Genomic DNA, 21,325 nt, shown 5'->3' on the forward strand with positions numbered 1-21,325 from the left:
GAAAGCAGTTTCCTTAAAGTTTCTTACAGAAGGGAAGCTGAACGCAAAACTATATATTAAATGAAGACTGCCTTTGACTTACCCCTCTCCCTTCCTAAGGTATCATTTCTCCTACCTGCTTCATTTTTCCCTTCCCTCTTTGCCCTTTCTGCTATTCACTCCAGTAACTTGGTTTTAGAGGATAAAATTAGATTAGAATTTTGAGTATAAGCTATTTATCAATAACCAAACTTAATGGTCAAGTGGTGGAATGTCAGACACTGAGCAAGGAATTCATTACTAGGAGAGTCCTTCTCTAAGGGCTAGCTTTCCTGATTGATCTTTGTTTAATACATTTTTTCCTGCTTATGAATGCATGTTTTCCATAATAATTCCTTTATTATTGCATTGGTTTCCATGGCCGTGGATAAGGCCATTTGCACGTATAACATATTTTAGTCAGGCTGTATTCTTTAAAGTGTCAAAATAAAAACTGGATATTATGTGATTTACTATACTCTAAAGAACTCATTTGGTAATCACATTTACAAAATGGCTTTAATATAAATATCTATATCTATGAGTATGCCTATATATATATTATATGTATATGAGGAGAATAAACTATAAAACAAGCAAAAAATCAACAATTTTGTAGATAGTATTAGCATTATGGGTCATTAATGTTTATAAGCATTGCCAAAATTTCCTATTAGAACCTGGTTTAAACAATTCACAAAGAAATAGGAATAAAATTCTGTGTATGGTTTGTGCTCAGACTAAATCATATCAGATTAATCAAAGGGGATATGTTTTAGACACTGCAGTGAAACTTATAATTTGGTTCATTGTCAATTAGGGAATTTTTGTTATTCACAAAAATGAGTATGGTTTTCTTATGATCATAAAAATGGCCACAGGACAATAACATTCAAATGAGTAATTTTTCAAGCAAACAAATTCATCCTCTCCCAAATCATGCTTTTCCACTTTATTTCATTTTACATATCAGACTTTTTACCTTTTTTCTTTTGTGGAGCCACTGGTTCTGGGAATGGCTATCAGTTGAGCTGATTATTTTGTAGCCATGGAGTGCAAATGGAAGCTGTCACTGTGACTCTAAATAATTTAGTTGTTGATTATATTAAATCATAAGCTCCTTGATGGAATGAATAGTACATTTTTTTTTTTTTTTAACCCACAGATACTGGTGCCTGGCCCAGGTAAAACACAACTTTACTATTATGCCATTGTGTGAAAGTCTGGAGATATCTTTCCTTGTTACAGTCCTGTAAATAACAGGTGGATCAATTGGCTCCTCACTGGAACCTATTCATGTGTGGTACAGCTTTCCATGCTTTTCCCCCTTCACCAGATGAGTCACTGTTAGGAAAATTAAGTTTTTCCTGCTAAGACTGTATATCTCAAAATCAGATCACATCAGATAATTGTATACTTGTGATGAGATCTCTGAATGTGTACTGTACACAATGTGCATTGTAGATAAACTGGCAGCATTTAATTTTCTCTTCTGGTTTGGCTTTATACTTATCAAAGCCCACAAGCCAGCATCATCTTCCAATTCAGTATTTCTCCTCCTTTTACCTTTTTCAATAAAGATCAGGCCAAATGGAAGGGGTGAGCTAAGTTCAAAAAAAAAATCAGTCAGCCAAAGAAGGTACAGAACAAAAATTAAAAAGCAGCAACTGCCTCCTGATAGTGTACTTTAATTCTAAGTTAGGTCAGGTCATTTAAAATATCATCTTTTAAAATAGATGCAGACTTATTGTTGTTCAGTTACCCAGTTGTGTTCGAGTCTTTGTGACCCCATGGACTGCAGCATGCCAGGGCTCCCTGTCCCTCACCATCTCCTAAGGGTGGTATTATAATTACCCATTCTATTGGTGACAAATATTACATCAGTACACAACCTACTAAAATGCTTTTGTAGTGTGAAATCAAAATTCTTGAGGGAAAATAGAACACAATAATTAACATGCATTTTATGTTAATTTTTATAGCATTTCAGAAAATGACTTATTAGGATATGAAATAATATTTTCATATCTTAAATTTATATCTAAAAAAATTGAAAATATTATCTTAGAATTTATGTTTGATGAAAGTAACAGGGGCAAGCAGTTTGATTTTTGAAAACTTACAAGGTTAGCTTCATATTTATTTCTTTAGATGACAAATATTTATTTGGTGTCCATTATGTACCAAACAATGTGTTGGATGCAAATAGATTAAATTCAATTGAGCTGTCCAATCCCTTATTTAAATAAATTAAAAGGACTTTTGTTACATAGATTTTTTCCATTATGTGTACATTTCTGCTTCTCTTTGCTTATTTTTCTGTGGAAAGAGCCTTTAATGTACACTAAAACAGGAATTCATTATTTATTTTTATGGAAAACTTTATATGTTAAGCAATGTTATACGTTGTTTATATTTGTGACAAAAACTATAAATTTGCAAACAATTTCTTTTCCTAACTGAATAGAATATCTTCAGTTTTGTTTTCTCTGGTTCTATTAGAGTACATTTTCTTACATTTCTAATTTGCATAAAGGAGAGGTTATTATTGTAAATGAGTAATTTTCTGTTTATACGAGTATATATGTATGTATTTATATTTTATGAAAATGGCTGAAATGTTCTAGGCAAGTTGGGGCACCAAAATACAAAAGAGTTAACACTCCTAAAGAAAACAAACAGTTGGTGTCTTGAATGGAGGTGCCTTAAAGGGGAATCATCTCAGATGAACCCTGATGGCTCTCTAGGGGGCTCATATTCTCCCTCAGGATAGTAGATGAATGATGAGAATTGTGTCTACACCATTTTGTTTTTTCGTCTTCTTTCATGCCTCCTTCTATTGCCAAAATAATCATTTGGCAAAGTTTATCCTTTCTCTTCCTGCAACAGGGCTGGCAGGATGCACAAGGGAGCTGAATTTGAAAGGCTTTTCAGATCAGGATCGAGGGGGAAGTTATCAGCATTGAAAGAGGGTGAGGTTAGCAGTTTCCTTGACAGATACTCCTTTTCTAAAAAAATAATTATTTTAATTGGAGGATAATTACTTTAAAATTTTGCAATAGTTTTACACTACTATATGTAAAATAGACAGATGCTCCTTTTAAATAGAGCTTTGGGCTTGGTGGCCAGCCAAGTGAGAGAATTTGTAACCCAGGGAAGAACCTGAAGAAGAGCAAGGCTTCTTGTTTCGGGCAGTACTCTAGAATTTAAAAGAAAGACAAGAATGTATACTTTAAAATTTTTAATGTTCTTACATACCAGTGGAAGATATGTAAGGAAAGAAATTCAGTCAGAATATTCCCATCTCTAGATTGCTTTAAGTCTTCTACAGTGAAGAAGAGCTCTGAAACACTGGTTAATAATTTCTGCTAACTGTATACCTTTTTTTAAAAGACACTGCTTAGAAATAAAAACAAAACGTTATTTTATGAAGCTGGAAGTATGACATGGATGTGGTAAAGATAAAGCTGAGTTGGTCTTGTTTTTACAATCCTATCTTTCTTTAGTTTGATTCATTTATGGAAGGCAGAACCGTATAGTTCATAATTTCTTTTGATTTGTTATGTAATTTGCTATTTAATGGAAGCCTGACAGTTTTACATGGAGAAATGTCTTTCTGGAAGGTACGTGGTCTAGGTGAGGCTAGACTATTGCTATTATTCAAAACTATTTTGTGGCAGCTCTGGTGAAGAAAACAAGACAGATTGACCCTTTCTGTTCTCTCTCCTCATCACTTTCAAAAGCCTGCTTTCTAACACCAAGGTTCCTAGGACTATGTCTGATCTGTAACTTCTTCCAAACTGGAGATTTAAGTGACAGTTTTAGTTAGATTTGTTAGTGTGTCCCCAAATTGATATTGTTTGCAAATATTTTTGCTTTGACAGTAATTGCATACTTAAGTTTGTGAAAGGATTTGACTGGCAATTCCCATGGTATTCGCCCGTCTGAATTGCGTCTCCTAGCAGATGCACCTATTACTTCACACACTGTTACCCGCTCTTGGTGACATTGAGGCTAACCTTGGAGTCACCTCCCCCGCTGCCACATTCTCCTTTGTCGTACCACCATTTGTTTTTCAATTTGTCCAAGAGGCCTTGTTCATTCAGTTTTAAAACTGCGAGGTTAACAGCATTTCTTGAAACGATAAAACATATCTTGTAAGAAACTGCACAGCTGTTAAGATGTTAGAAGGAATGAGGGTTTAAGCTCTTTTATAAGCTTCTCCCAGATGCTAAATAAACCTCTCATTTTGTCATCCTGCAGCCCCTTCTACCAGGCAATTGTAATTTCCTTAAAAGTATATTAAACCTATGGTATTTGGTGCTGTTCACTTTCACAGTTCATTTATTATCAAGTAACTGACATCAACATCAACCAATTACATGATTTTTTATTTTTGCAAAACAGTAATAAACTTAAATTTACTAGTAATTGAGAACGATTGTGTCTTGAATTCCCTTGCTTCTAGAATGTCAATGACAAATAGGAAAAAAAAAATGAAAATACATTCCAAGAAGGAAAAATATAATTGCACAAACAAATCAACAAATCTGCAACTAATTTTTGTGTACTGACTTCCTAACAAAGAGTATGGCTTAATTATTATTCCTTTTATTATTTGTATTGGTTCAGTTTTCTGGTCTGGAAGTCATAAGATGATGGTCAAAAGAACGGTAGTAGCAGCTCTCAGGGAAATTATATTTGAATTCTGTGTTGATTTTTAAAGTCACTAGATGCTATTTAGAAAACAGGATCATACATCCAACTTGATTGTTTAAATTATATAATTGAACCCCAGGAAAATATGCTGCATGTGATATGGGCAAACAAACACTAGATTAGATTTCCTCCATTTGTATCTCTACAGGGGGTAAGGGTGGCATATTTTAATTATTCCCTAAGAGGTTTAAAAAAATGTGTCATGGGTTTTGCTTCCCCTGTACTTGGTTTCTTTCTTGCTTTCAAGGTACAGGTTTTAATTGAACCATTAACTTTAAAAAAAAGTTTTCCCAGCATTTAATGAAATGTCTGTTAAATCTAGAGTGTGGCTTATATACTGAGAGACTTTGGGTTCAGTTTGTGCCATTCTGTTTGATAATTGCCCAGTTTGGTGACTGATTAATGACAAATTAATAATTATATTTAATACTTAATTTATTATTATACTTAATTAATTAATAATAAAATAAAAACAACCTCATGTTAATGGATAGCATTTGAACATTGATTTGCAAGTGAAATATCATTTAGTTGATTAATAAAATGCATTGTTTGTTTCACCACAAATCAGCCTATTAAAATATTTATTCTCTTAAAATGTGTTTGTAATATTTCAGGTAAATTATGTCCATTTTCTAGTGTTGTAATGGTCTGATCCACTTGGAGAGTAAATATTTCCCATGAGTAAACCACATACTTTGAGAGGATGAACACTTTCTAAGAGTTAGATTGCCATTTACTAAATGCTAATTAAATAGTTAGCTGTTCCCACACTCTGAAGTAAGTCCCATGCTAGTGGTGTAAAATAAGTAATATACTTCTTGAAGTGAAAATTATCAGTTTAATCAGCAAAAGGACCAGACTGAAATGTAGGAATAAATGAAAACTCAGTGCGGCTAGAGATATCTATTTTTTTAAAAATGCTGTTAGGAGAAAAGAATTGTTTAATTTATTTTCCACAGAAACTAAATGTCTTTCATTGAATTGAAACTAACAAAAGTTTTCTATTTTGGATAAAATTGTTTTTATAATCCATTTTATTTTAGTGTTAAACATTTCTATCAGATTCTTTTTCAGTAAAGTGCTATCCCAATTATTTTATATGTTGGTTTAGACCACTCCTTTGATAAAACTGTAATCATTTCATGAGAGGGTTATTTAACAGGGTTATTAGCCATATCCAAAAACAGTTTCACAGCACAATAGAAAACAAAAAAGCAAAATTAAAAAATGGATAAGGAAAAAAAGCTTTATGTTGAGAAAATTGTTTGGAATAAAGCTTCCTACAAAGTTATTCTAAGACATTGTCTTTCTAATAACATCTAATAGGCCATGTAAAAACAGCTCAGTTTCACACTGCTATCCATATATGTGCACGTATGTATATCTATATTAGTTAATATAACACTCTTGACCAGTAGGTTAAGTCACTGCCCAGTTCACAATTAATCCACATTTTCCCTTGTTTCCTCAATGGAGTTCACTTAATATTATCACATGCAAAATGTACTTTCCATAAATGAAGGCACTTTGTAATGAATATTTAGGGACAATCTTTAGGATTTTGAGGACTTCCCTGATGGCTCAGATGGTAAAGCATCTGCCTACAATGCAGGAGACCTGGGTTTGATCCCTGGTTCAGGAAGATCCCCTGGAGAAGGAAATGGCAACCCACTCTAGTACTCTTGCCTGGAGAATCCCAGGGACAGAGGAGCCTGGTAAGCTACAGTCCATGGGGTTCCAGAGAGTTGGACACGACTTCACTTTCACTTTCACTTTAGGATTTCAAGATTTCTTTGCCTTTTAAAAAGGCTTGCTATTTTCTGTAATTGTCTGACTCAAGATGTAATTTCTTTGTGTAATCAGTTTAGGTCTAAAGGTTTCCTTAGACTGCTATTTATAATACAGCACAAAGCACATCTGTAAGGACCATTTGAACATCTGTTCTACTTTATGGAATGCATCACTTTTACGTATTATTAATAAGAATCATCAACTGACTTTTAAACTGACTTTTAAAATATACATAAAGTTACTTATGATGGTCTATAGTCCCTGGGGTCACAAAGAGTTGGACACAACTGAGCATGCACACACCTAAAGTTACTTTACTCAGTTTTCTAGATTAGATTAAAAACCATTTTCTATCCAGGTAAAAATGGAAAGGAACACTAAAGACATAATTACAAGCAAGCCTAAGGAACTCAGAAGGAGTCAGGAAAATAAAGGACACAGAAAGCAGCACATTTTACTATTGCTTTGAAATTCCCTTCACACATTTCAGACATAGATTTTGAAATCTATGTCAACAAACTAAAATTGATGATGAGAATATTCTTGTCTTGATTAAGCATTAGAGAAATTGCAATAGTGATCTGCCAAGCAGATAAGAAAAAAATTGAGGGTTATTTTTTACACTAATTATTCCCTTCATTCTATTAAATGCAGCTTCTATAGAATAAACAAATGAAATAAATTGTTTTTTAAAAATGGAAAGAGAGGAAGAAACAACAACTGATCACATTTTTTTGCTAGAGATGTAAACCACATTTGAGAGCCCAGGTATGTTGACCATGACCGTTTATAGGCTACAACAGGAGCTATGTAAGATGCTTATTTGCCTTGTCCTTTTATAACTTAGCAGAATCCTAGGTAAGAAAAACCCTCTCCAAATAGGTTTTTCATGGTGGTGAGATGATGGGGAACACAATTCAGGGTTGAAACAAAAATGTTCACCCAGTCAAATTCCAGGAACTCTGGAAAAATTTCAAGGGTTTTTATTCCTGAATTGTTGTTCAATTGAGTTTAAGATTATGAAATCTATCTCTCATTGCCCAAGCCTCTGGGGCCCATTTTTGTTAACTGAACAAAAGCTATAGAATGGGAACTAATAGATTTAAACTTCTTCCATTTATTAATTTTGTATAAATTAATTTAATGCAAATTAAGATTTTCTTGTTGAAAGCAGGCTTAATTCAGGCTAAGATATTTATATTTTCCTCTCTATCCTCTCATAAGTAATTTATTATTAATCTATAGATTTAGATATTCTTTTATGCTTACTTTATGCCTTACTCATTGTATTTACTTCTAGACCATAATTCTTATAGCTTTTTTTCTGTTAGTGAGATATTAACATTCATATAGAGAAAACTTGAAAGATTTGTTTAATAAAGTACTCTTGTTTTCCTGGATTTGAGAATATTATCATAAAGGACTGATATAGAAGCTTTAGATATAGTTATTGTTTGTACATAAGAAATTTAGGGTATATATAATTTCTAAAATAAATAGTCAGCAATATTATATTTAGTCTAGTTAAATAAAAATTAATTACATTTTACTTAGTAGGATGAATACTTCATTATTGTCTCTGATATCGATAATATATGGGCTTAATGGATTTTTTTTTGTCTAAACTACTGTGTAATTTTGCTAATGCTTTATTATCCTTATAAAGAAGGATTCATTGATTATATGCACATGAAAAACTTTCCTTAGTTTTAGGCCTGTACTCTTTTAACTTGAGTGTTCTCTTCATACTTAATTCTCTATAAAATTTAAATATCAGTTGTAACAATATTCAGAATGTTTACCTGAATGATGCTACAAAGTGTTTTCATACTCCTAGTAAATTTTAATATTATGTGACTCAACAAGAAATTGTGTAAAATACCTTAGAAAATCCTTTAAAATCTGCAAAAGACATTGGTAGATAGTTTATGCAGGAAGAAGTACAAATGATATAAAAATGACTTACTCTTATTTGGAATTAAACTAATGTGAATCAAAGAAATGCGAATTTTTTGCTCTTAATATTAGAAAATATAAAAGTAAGGATAATATTTAATATAGCCAAGGATTTAATATTGTCCTGAAATTAGAATACACTGAAATAGAATAGAAAGAAAATAATATGGTTTTATAAAACAAAAAAATCCAGTTATTACCCTTGCAAATTATTAATAACAATTCCCCTTTGAGGAATCAATCCTAAGAAATAAATTAATGATGTGGACAAAGTAATATGATAAATGTTATAGCATGTTTATATAACAAAACATTGAAAGCAACTTACTTGCCCAACCAAAAGGGATAATTAAGTAGATTTAGTGTACAACAGTGGTTTTCAATCTTGATTTAAATGTTAGAACCATTTATTACAAATACAGATGCTCAGGACTAACTTGCTGTATCAGAATCTTTTGACATAGGGGCAGCGTGTATACATTTTTAGAAAGCTCCCTAGAGGATAGCAATGATAAGCACCAATAATCCATATGACTGAATGTTTAACAATCATTATAGGATTTTAATGACAAAGGAAATGCTTAATGTTGAGTGAATAAAGGAAACAAATTGTATATTCATTGTGATCTTAATTTTAGAAAAGATATATAATGTTTGTATGTATGTGTATATATATATGTGCCATATATATATTAAATATTTATTTAAATTCTGTTTATTTGTATGTATAGATGTTAATGAAAGTCGCTATCTGTAGGTAGTAGGATTATGATTGATTTGGCTTGCATATTGTTCTTTGTGCTTTCCGACTCATTCAAAATTTTCTTCAATGAAAAGTGACACTTTAGTAAAGAACAAACAAAACTACTCTCTTAATTATTTTATAATATGCATATTAGAATTGTTTCATGCAAATTAAAATATATATTCTATTTTGGATCAAGAAAGATTAAGGAAGTTAGAACTTAGAAATTTTTCTTAAGGATCTCAGGAAAGCAGTCATTGTTTTGATAGTATGGTTTGCTTTGGCTCACTTGGTTTTGTGTCTCTAGTCAAGGCTGGATGGAGAACATGTGACACATTTGGCTTCTACAAAGGTTCTACCTTATTTGAGGGGAGCAGGTCTGTCAGAGAGGTGTGAGTCTACTCAACAGAAAGTATCCTCCGGAGGTTAATGGAACTCTCAGTGGCCTAGAGAGAAGCCTTGCTGTTTCACAAAAATTACATAGACAAGGTGAATTTTTTCCCTCAGGACAGATTAAATGAAGGTGATTGTGAATAAACTTGAGTCCTGCTAAATTGGCCATAATATATATACATACATATATAGCTTTGCTTTTAGAAAAAGATTATATGGTTGGAAGCTATGTTCTTTTTCAAATGAGTATTAAATGCTAAGAAAAAACTTTTTTCAGAGGTTTTAAAAAAGGGAACTGAAAAAAAAAACCTTTCATCATACAACATACTTTTTCTATCCTTCTTTTTGAAATCATGCTAAAATTGCAGATTAGAAAACTCATCTGATTTAAATTTTGTTGTGTAGCAGGTAAATATATGCAGAAGTTTTTCCAGGGCCACTCTAATAGGAAAATAGTAATTTCATAAAATATAAATAATGGCCAACTCTGTATAGACTAGTCATTCTGATATTTAAATGGCTGCATTCTCAGTATTTTAACAAGTGTTATGTACATGAAAGTTCATCCCATATGGAAGATGAAATAGGTAGACAGGAGCAAATGTCACAGAGGATTTTACTTTTGTAGTTTAACCATGTCCTCCCGTTCACTCCCCAGCCTTACATAAAGGCAGCTAGAGGAAATTAGCAGGGAAACTGAGAATTTACAACAAATTCCAGAACTTTGTATGCAGTCAGTTAATAACTAACTGATAAAAAGAACTATTTTAATACTTAAAGAAATATAGAAAGTGAATAAAAATCAATAGGCTATCAAATAACTAAATAAATCTGATATATGGAAAGATATTTGTTTCACAGTTCTACCTTTTATCTGCTATGTAGGCCTGGAAGACTAGCTAATTCTTAGCATTTATCAGTGTTCCACTGTTTTCAGTTTAACTTGTAGCTATGCTGTTGCTATTTTTCCCTCAAATTTTTCCTTCCAGTAAATAAGCACAAGGCTTTTTTTGCTTCTTTGGGTTTGTGTGCTCATTTCCAAAGGAAGAATTTGGGTCAAGTTGTTCTATATGTATATGCAGACATTTTTAGAAAAAATATTAAGGTTTCACTCCAGCTCGCTTATGTGATGACAGTTAACGTTTGCATAAAGTGGCACTATTGGAAGTCCAATGTGCTATCCATTGCCTAGATGTCCATCAGCAGATGACTGGATAAGAAAGTTGTGGTACATATACACAATGGAGTATTACACAGCCATTAAAAATAATACATTTGAATCAGTTCTAATGAGGTGGAAGAAACTGGAGCTGATTATAAAGAGTGAAGTAAGCCAGAAAGAAAAACACCAATACAGTATACTAACACATATATATGGAATTTAGAAAGATGGTAACGATAACCCTGTATGCGAGACAGCAAAAGAGACACAGATGTATAGAACAGAATTTTGGACTCTGTGGGAGAAGGAGAGGGTGGTATGATTTGGGAGAATGGCATTGAAACGTATAATATCATGTAAAAAACAAATCACCAGTCTAGGTTTGATGCAGGATGCTTGGGGCTGGTGCACTGGGATGACCCAGAGAATTGGTATGGGGAGGGAGGTGGGAGGGGTGTTCAGGATTGGGAACTCATGTACACCCGTGGCAGATTCATGTTGATGTATGGCAAAACCAATACAGTATTGCAAAGTAAAATAACGTAAAATTAAAAAAAAAAAAGAAAGAAAGGAAAAGAAAAAGAGAAAAAAAGTGGCACTATTGATCAATAATTTAATATCAAAATTCAGAGGGAAAATTATTTAATGTGAAAAGGCAATTCAGACCCAGCAAGATTTATAATGAGCAATTGAAAACCACTTTTATAATGAGGGATTTCTTGTCTTTATTTTGGAGTTTGGATGACATATATGTAATTAAGTTATATATATAGAAATGTACATCATGAGAAACGCTGGACTGGAAGAAGCGCAAGCTGGAATCAAGATTGCAGGAGAAATATCAATAACTTCAGATACGCAGATGACACCACCCTTATGGCAGAAAGTGAAGAGGAACTAAAAAGGCTCTTGAAAGTGAAAGAGGAGAGAGAAAAAGTTGGCTTAAAACTCAACATTCAGAAAACTAGATCATGGCATCTGGTTCCATCACTTCATGGCAAATAGATGGGAAATAGTGTCAGACTTTATTTTTCTGGGCTCCAAAATCACTGCAGATGGTGATTGCAGCCATGAAATTAAAAGACACTTACTCCTTGGAAGAAAAGTTATGACCAACCTAGATAGCATATTAAAAAGCAGAGACATTACTTTGCCAACAAAGGTCAGTCTACTCAAGGCTGTGGTTTTTCTAGTGGTCACGTATGGATGTGAGAGTTGGACTGTGAAGAAAGCTGAGTGCTGAAGAATTGATGCTTTTGATGTGTGGTGTTGGAGAAGACTCTTGAGAATCCCTTGGACTACAAGGAGATCCAACCAGTCCATCCTAAAGGAGATCAGTCCTGGGTGTTCACTGGAAAGACTAATGTTGAAGCTGAAATTCCAATACTTTGGCCACCTCATGTGAAGAGTTGACTCACTGGAAAAGACCCTGATGCTGGGAGGGATTGGGGGGCAGGAGGAAAAGCGGATGACAGAGGATGAGATGGCTGGATAGCATCACCGACTCGATGGACATGGGTTTTTGTAAACTCCGGGAGCTGATGATGGACAGGGAGGCCTGGAGTGCTGTGATTCATGGGGTTGCAAAGAGTCGGACACAACTGAGTGATTGAACTGAACTGATAGAAATGTTTGTATTTCATATTTCAATTGAATGAAAAAGAACTGAACAAATAGAGTTAACATTGAGCTAGATTCCAAGAATTGTCTCTAAATTGTGTTCTTTGGGATTTGAGTGATTAATTCCTATTTGAGAACTAGGCCCCAAGAATGTGGTTCTTATAAAGAACACTATTATTTTTTGTGAGGATATCTGCCACTAGTTTAGGTAGCACACTTGCTAGAGATTGTGATAAACAGCAAAAACATTGTATTTTAATATTGAGGTTTTTAAATGTAATCTTTACAAATATTTTATTCAGCCTGATTTCTTGATTTTTGTCAGGTTTAGGTCGCAGACTAGAATTTTTTGCCCTCTTTTGGTCATAGACTTGTTTTAGAAGTCAATGAAAGCATGTATACTTCCTCAGGAAAAATGCACAAACGTGCAAAACTCAGACAGTTTTAGGGAACTGCATGGAAACAAAATCTGCCATGCCAAAATATATCTGGCATGTGAATTATTTCAAGATGAAAATAATCATGGTCCAAAAGACTCAAGAAGAAACTTTGATCTTCTTGCTAACTCCCTTAAGAATTGAGATAGTATTCCTCTGTTACAGGAATAGAGTTACCAACAGGGATATCTGCAAAGAATATTGGCTAGGTAGGTATCATGGGGGAAACTCTTAGAGATCAGGGTCTATTTTGTATCCCATTGTCTCTGCCTGGCCCTGCAAACATTTGGTTCCTAAAAATTTGCTTTTCTATCTCTATGTGAATTGCCTTCCTCCCCTTTGAAGTTCCAAACCTTTACCCACAACATCACTTTTTCGTCTTTTGCTGAAGATGGTATTTAATGTGAAGATTTGGGCCACTTTAGCTAGTTACTAAGTTTTCTTGAGTCTCTGCCATGTATACATGTTATTAAACTTTTGTTTGATTTTCTCCTGTTAATCTGTCTCATGTCAATTTAATTTTTAGACTAGCCAGAAGAACCTATAAGGGTAAAGGAAAATTTATTCCTCCCCAACAGATAGGATTCAACTTTATTGGCTGAACACTACTCCCCATAAAGCTGCTGCAGTTAAGAGACCCTGGGGCACCTGACAAAAGCCAGCACAAGGTATTATTTGTTACCATGTGGGCTAGTCTCATAAATCTCTGGCTGCAGGGTCTGTTGGAAAAGAGATTGGCACGAGTTTTTCTCTTTTCTAAAATTAGATTAACAGGAGAAAATACTTGTGAGGCTAGCTTCTTGGACTTTGTGACTCTTGGTTTAAAGATTCATAAAGTACTACCCTTGGTTTGTTGATCATTTTTCCCCAGAGATGGTCACTGATCTTCCTTGTCTTTGTCTTTTGTGTCATTTTTTTTTTTTTAAGGAGAAAGCCATTGGTGTGATTAAGTTTTCCTTTTGTCTTGTTCTATGTCTTGAGGGTTTGGTTTATATATTAATGAGAAAAATCTCTCTGGTTTCTGCCATCCAAAAGGTACACATACCAGTGTTCATTTAGCAGCCAGTTAAATAGGCTGAAATTCTGAACAGTCTGTTTGCAAGCTCTCACAGGGAGCTTTGTCATAAGGGGTCCAGTCTATAAGGGGCCTTTCTTCTCAATCTTTTTTGGCTATTTTGAGAGTCATGGAACATGGGAACTAAATTATCCATGGCTTTATTTCAGGACACTTGTGTCCATGATACCATGTCTAGAAAGTTACTTCAGGGTCTTTCTATAAATTGACTTATTGGTTTAAATCACTATTAAATTCCTACTCATCAGCAGTCCTCCTTCATGGATCACAGTCTTTTCATGGTGAAAGGGCTTGCATAACTCAATATATCCATGAGCCATATCATGCAGGGCTACCCTAGATGGTCATAGTGAAGAGTTTTGACAAAATGTGGTCCTCTAGAGAAGAGAATGGCAAACTACTACAGAATTCTTGCCGTGCAAACCTTATGAACAGTATGAAAAGGCAAAAAGATATGACACCAAAGATGAGCCCCTCGATTGGAAAGTGTCCGACAGGCTACTAGGGAAGAAAAGAGAGCATTATTAATAGCTCCAGAAAGAATGAAGTGGATGGGCCAAAGTGGAAATGACACTCTGTTGTGGATGTGTCTGGTGGTAAAAGTGAAGTCCGATGCTGTAAAGAACAATATTGCATAGGAACCTGGAATGTTAGGTCCATGAATCAAGGTAAATTGGACATGGTCAAGTAAGAGATGGCAAGAGTGAACATTGACACCTTACAAATTAGCGAACTAAAATAGATGGGGATGGATGAATTTAATTAAGATGACCATTATATCTACTACTTGGTCAAGAATTCCTTAGAAGAAATGGAGTACCCTCATAGTCAATGAAAGAGTTAGAAATGCAGTACTTGGGCACAGTCTTAAAAAGGACAGAATGATCTCTGTTTGTTTCCAAGGCAAACGATTCAACATCACAGTAATCCAAGTTTAAGTGCCAACCAGTGATGCTGAAGAAGCTGAAGTTGACCAGTTTTTGTAGTGATCTACAACACCCTCTAGAAATAATGCAAAAAAAAAAAAAAGATGTCCTTTTCAACATATGGGATTGGAATGCAAAAGTAGGAAGTCAAGAAATATACCCAGAATAACAGGCAAGTTTAGCCTTGGATTACATAATGAAGCAGGACAAAGACTAACAGAATTCCATCAAGAGAACATGCTGGTCATAGCAAACACTCTTTTCCAACAATCCAAGAGATGACTCCACACATGAACATCACCAGATGGTCAATACAGAAATCAGATTGATTATGTTCAAGATGGAGAAGCTCTATACAGTCAGCAAAAACAAGACCTGGAGTTGACCTTGTGTCAGATTATGAGCTCCTTATTGCAAAATTAGGCTTAAACTGAAGAAAGTAGGGAAAGCCACTAGGTCATTCAGGCATGACTTAAATAAAATCTCTTATGATTATACAGTGGAGATGACAAATAGATTCAAGAGATTGGATCTGGTAGACACAGTGCTTGAAGAATGATGGATGGAGTTTCATAACACTGTATAGGAGGAAATGACCAAAACCATCCCTAGGAAAAAGAAATGCAAGAAGAAAAAGTGGTTGTTTAGAAGGCTAAGCAAATAGCTGAGAAAAGAATAGAAACAAAAGGCAAGGGAAAAAGGGAACGATGTACCCAACTGAATGCAGAATTCCAGAGAATGGCAAGGAGAGACAAGAAGGCCTTTTTAAAAATGCAAAGAAACAGAGTTAAACAATAGAATGAGAAAGACTAGAGATCTCTTCAAGAAAATCAGAGATATCAGGGGAACACTTCATGTAAGGATGGGCACAATAAAGGACCGAAATAGTAAGGACCTAGCAGAAGCAAAAGAGATTAAGAAGATGTGGCAAGAATACACAGAATAACTATACAAAAAAGGTCTAAATGAGCTGGATAACCACGATGGTGTAGTCTCACCTAGAATTGGGCATCCTGGAGTATGAAGTCAAGTGGGCCTCAGGGAGCAATACTATGAACAAAGCTAGTAGAGGTGAAGGGCTTTCCAGGTGGTACTAATGGTGAAGAAAACCCCTGCCATTGCAGGAGATATAAGAGATGCGAATTTGATCCCTGAGTCAGGAAGATCCCCTGGAGAAGGGCATGGCAACTTATTCCAATATTCTTGCCTGGAGAATCCCATGGACAGAGGACCCTGGTGGGCTATAGTATATGAGGTTGGAAAGAGTCGGACATGACTGAATTGACTTACAAGGCATGAAGAATAGAGATGAAAGAATTCCAGCTGAGCTATTTAAAATCCTAAAACCTGGTGACTTAAAGAGCTACACTCAATATGTCAATAATTTGGAAAACTCAGCAGTGGTCCCAGGACTGGAAGAGGTCAGGTTTCATTCCAACCCCCCAGTATAGCAATGCAAAAGAATGTTCAAACTACCATAGAGTTGTTCTCATTTCATATGCTAGCAAGGTTATGTTCAAAATTCTTCAAACTAGGCTTCAACAACATGTGAACTAAGAAATTCCAGGTGTTCAAGCTGGATTTAGAAAATGCAGAGGGACCAGAGATCAAATTACCAACATTTGTTGGATCATGAAGAAAGCAAGGGAGTTCCAGAAAAACATCTACTTCTGCTACATTGACTGTGCTAAAGCCTTTATGTTGATCACAGCAAACTGTGGAAAACTCTTAAACAGATGGGAGTACCAGACCACCTTACCTGTCTCCTGAAAAATCTGAATGCAGTTCAGAAGCAATAGTTAGAGCCTCATATGGAACAATTGACTGATTTAAAATTGGGAAAGATGCATGACAAGGTTGTATATTGTCACTCTGCATATTTAACTTATATATGGAGTACATCATGTGAAATTCTGGGCTGGATGAATCACAAGCTGGGATCATGATTGTGAGAAGAATAACAACATTCTCAGACATGCAGATAGTATCATTCTAATGGCAGAAAATTAAGAGGCACTAAAGAGCCTCTTGATGAGGGTGAAAGAGGAAAGTGAAAATGCTGGCTTGAGACTCAACATTCAAAAAACTAAGATCATGGCATTCAGTCCCATCACTTCATGGCAAATAGAAGGGGAAAAAGTAGATGCAGTGGCAGATATTATTTTCTTGGGCTCAAAAATCACTGAGGAAAGTTACTGCAGCCATGAAATTAAAAGATGCTTGCTCCTTGGAAGGAAAGATATGATAAACATAGACAGCATATTAAAAAGTAGAGACATCACTTTGCTGACAAAGGTCCATATAGTCAAAACTATGGTTTTTCCAGTAGTCATGTACAAATGTGAGAGTTGGACCATAAAGAAGGCTGAGCACCAAGAATTGATGTTTTCAAATTGTGGTGCTTGGAGAAAACTCTTGAAATCCCCTTGGATTGCAAAGATATCAAACCAGATAATCATAAAGGTAATCTATCCTGAATATTCATTGGAAGGACTGTTGCTGAAGCTAAAGCTCCAATACTTTGGCCACTTCATGAGAAGAGCTGACTCACTGAGAAAGGTTGAAGCAAAAGGAGAAGGTAGCAGCAGAGGATGAGGTGGTTAGATAGAAGCATCAACTCAATGCACATGAATTTGAGCAAACTCTGGGAGACAGTGGAGATAAAGGAGTCTGGCATGCTATAGTCCATGGGATTGCAAAAGGGTGGACACGACTTAGCAACTGAACAACAAATGACAATAACATCAATGGCCAGATGATGGATCTTTTGAATTGGAAAAGCTTCTAAATTGGTCAATATTTGCAAAGCTCTCATCATAGATAGTTGTATTACTAGTAAGTATGGAAAGACCAAATTAAAAGCTGGATGCAAAGAAATATAACAGCTAACCTTAAAAAGTCTCTTAGTTTTAAAAATAAAAGAAAATCTTTTCAGGAAGCCTTATTAAATTCATATTCTTACAGGTGCTAATAAAAACATTGTTTATTAATAAGCAAATTGAAGGAAAAGAGACTATTCCCCCCAAAAAAAAAGAATTCTAAAGAGTTGTTCAATAATAACTTAAATAAAACAAATAATGAAAGTGGGAATAAAGAGGAATCAGAAAGGGAAGAGTCATGGGATTAATCAAAGCTGGATGAAAATCTTTAGATGGTTATTAAGAATTGGGATAAATAAAATGAGCATTTGTAGGATCAAAACAAAGGTTTTATAATACAGCACTAACTAAGATTGTGTGAGCCCAAAGGACCCTATATTGGTTCTCTCCAACAGTAAAGATCCCAAACAAGTCTACTCTAATTACTTCAGTTTATATACATTTTAAAAGCTGGAAGGAAAAGATTATACACTGAGAAAACTGCAACTGTTTGGGGGCAACAGTTAGGCCAATTAATCAAGTTAAATATTGACAAAAGAGCCTTGGTCCCTTGGGTCTACCCCTTACTGAGGTCATCAGAACCTTTGTATAGGAATGAAGCAAATGGCTGGGGGATAAAAAGTTTCTGGGACTTCTTGTAAAACTGGGACTTGTTGATGGCATTTTAGTAGAAACTAAAGTTACAGAACTGATAGAACTGAGATGGAAGTTAATTAAAAAATTGTGTATTTGAGTGGACTTTATGTAAGATGATTGCATTTTTTTTTTTTTTTTTGCCTTGATTATATTGTAGGGATGAGGATTTTGTCTTCCCTTGCCTGGTTTTGTAAGATGGGGCAGGTAAACCCACCGTTTAGGGAGTGTTAATTGAATAAAGGAAGCTGATAGTGCTGAGCCCACATAGTATGAGATGGAAACCCAGAAACTGAGGGCTGATATTTAGGGGCTAAAAGAAGCAATAGTGGAAGATTTTACCCCAGGAGTGAACCGGTATGTGGAAGTGCTCCCTCACAGGAAATCTAATTCACATCCTCCTTAAAGATTTATCAAGGACAAGTATATAAGTTTTTTCCACAAATAGTAAAAAGCCTTAAAAATCTGAGCATATACAATTTTTTTTCCAATTTTTATTTATAAACTAGTGAGTTTGTGATATACCTGCTTCATGACTTAGGTTTTACAGTGAAAGCTATGAGAGTTCTGGTTGTGTTTATGTTTATGTATGTGCATTATTGATACGGCATTTTCCTATCTCTAAATGATATTATCAAAATTAATTTGCAGAAGAGCTCTTTTTAATTGCCTTAAAAATAAGTGCTTATGAATTAAATTCCTAAATGTAGTAGAAACTCACCCAAATGTTTTCCAGTGTACCTGATGTAGGATTAATCTTTAGTAAGTAAAAGCAAGTTTAAGCTTGTTGGTTTAATTAAATAGGCCTATCTCAAGAGATACCAGCTTTAATTGTAAAGCTTATATTCTACTAGGTTTCAGTTCAGTTCATTCACTCAGTCGTGTCCGACTATTTGAGACCCCATGAATCGCAGCACGCCAGGCCTCCCTGTCCATCACCATCTCCTAGAGTTCACTCAGACTCACGTCCATCCAGTCGGTGATGCCATCCAGCCATCTCATCCTCTGTTATCCACTTCTCCTCCTGCCCCCAATCTCTCCCAGCATCAGTGTCTTTCCCAAAGAGTCAACTCTTCACATGAGGTGGTCAAAGTATTGGAGTTTCAACTTTAGCCTCAGTCCTTCCAATGAACACCCAGGAGTGATCTCCTTCAGAATGGACTGGTTGGATCTCCTTACAATCCAAGGGACTCTCAAGAGTCTTCTCCAACACCACAGTTCAAAAGAATCAATTCTTTGGTGCTCAGCTTTCTTTATAGTCCAAATCTGACATCCATACATGACTACTGGAAAAACCATAGCCTTGACTAGACGGACTTTTATTGGTAAAGTAATATCTCTGCTTTTCAACATACTATCTAGGTTGGTCAAAACTTTTCTTCCAAGGAGTAAGCATCTTTTAATTTCATGGTTGCAGTCACCATCTGCAGTGATTTTGAAGCCCCCCAAAAATAAAGTCTGACTACTAGGTTTACCACAAGTTAAACACATTCAGCTATCTCTGTTACAAAATTTGTCAGCAAAAAATGATAAATTTGTATGATAAAATTTTCACAAGTAATTAAATAAGTTTAAATGAAACAAAAGTTTTTAGGTGAAATCTTTAATAATAATTATGTTTTATGGCATAGCTACTTAAAAATAGTTTCCTCAAATTTGTTTTGGTAACTTGAAGCTTTAGAGTTTTGCTAACTTAAATGATGGGAATTCCTGAATGTTTAGATCATTTCCAGAGAAGATAAAATACCAAAACATTAATTGTTAAATAAATCAAAGTCTATTTTTTGTTTTGTTATTACAGAGAACTAAACACATTTGGGTTTATTAAAATGTGTCATGGATCACATTGAAAAAAATTAGGCTGTAAGGGAGTCTTATTAAGAGTTAAAGTTTTCTTTGAATATTTGTATATTTATGTATTTGCCTTTGAAGTCTTTTATTGTCACTTTGGTTAAGCGAATAAGTATTGCTTTACAGTGACCTGTAGTTGTATCTGACCAAGTGATTTAAAACATTTTGATAACTTTGACGGTCTCCCAAATCAAAATTCTAAATAAAGTCCCTTTGAGCCTCTACTTAACTTTGAGATGTTTCATAAGGCCCCTGAAACATCTCAAAGAGATATATTAAATTAAAAAACATGGTACATTAAATTATATGGAAATCATTGTTAAATGAGCAATGATAAATCTTCTTAGGTGTATTGTGCGGGTAAATGCTATTAATACAGGTGTTCTAAAGGTTATATGAAATTCCTAAAATTCAGATGTGTCCTGGTATATTATCAGTCATATTTCTAGTTATTATCTTAAAATGTTGCATGTCACAGAAATAGACAAATTTCCATGTAAACTGCATTGCAATTAGATCTTTAACCATGTGATTTTAAGTTTTTGTCATTCATAGATAGTTTTTGTTTTACTAAAATTCTCAATAGAAATGATATTTAGACAAATATAAGTTTGTGATAACTTTTAGATCATGACACTAAACTGGTAAGAAATTATAGAATTCTAATGAAAAACTTAATGGCTTCATAAAACTGTTAATAAATGATCAAGATCAATAAGAATTAATTATATGGAACTGAATGAACTGATGAATATGATTTATAATTTTTATGACTTTTCATCTGAAATATTACTGGCCTTTTCATCATTGCTTTCCAGATACAAAGAAATATTTCCTCTTCTATTAACTATGACTTATAGAAATTTGGCAAATTGTACCTATGTAAATAGAATTGAAACATCTTTTTCTTCCTACCTGATCCCCTCAGAATTTAGAAACTCTTATGAGTTTTTTTATTTTCATGGCAATATATTTATTTACATACTTTCACTATGAATTTGTGCTTCTTGTATTAGAAGACAATTGGAAACAATTGGTTATATTATCAAGGCTTTGACTGGAATGTCATATTTAAAAATGTCCATAGAATCAGATACGACCAGACAGCTTGAAGGAA

At 34.4% G+C, this 21,325-nt stretch overlaps 1 protein-coding gene across 2 annotated transcripts in view; it reads right to left on the bottom strand.

Annotated features, from left to right (window-relative positions):
- GRIA4 (glutamate ionotropic receptor AMPA type subunit 4) overlaps positions 1-21,325 on the bottom strand; it is a 630,202-nt gene that overhangs the window by 8,840 nt on the left and 600,037 nt on the right. Inside the window, exon 14 of one of the 2 annotated variants that reach the window (XM_068988896.1) lies at positions 4,038-4,152. The exons of the other annotated variant lie outside the window; for it this stretch is intronic. Within the exon in view, the coding sequence (XP_068844997.1) occupies positions 4,038-4,152 (115 nt within the window). The remainder of the gene's footprint in view (positions 1-4,037; positions 4,153-21,325) is intronic. 2 annotated transcript variants of the gene reach the window in all.

Source organism: Capricornis sumatraensis, chromosome 16 (assembly GCF_032405125.1).
Source record: "Capricornis sumatraensis isolate serow.1 chromosome 16, serow.2, whole genome shotgun sequence".
Lineage (NCBI taxonomy): Eukaryota > Metazoa > Chordata > Mammalia > Artiodactyla > Bovidae > Capricornis > Capricornis sumatraensis.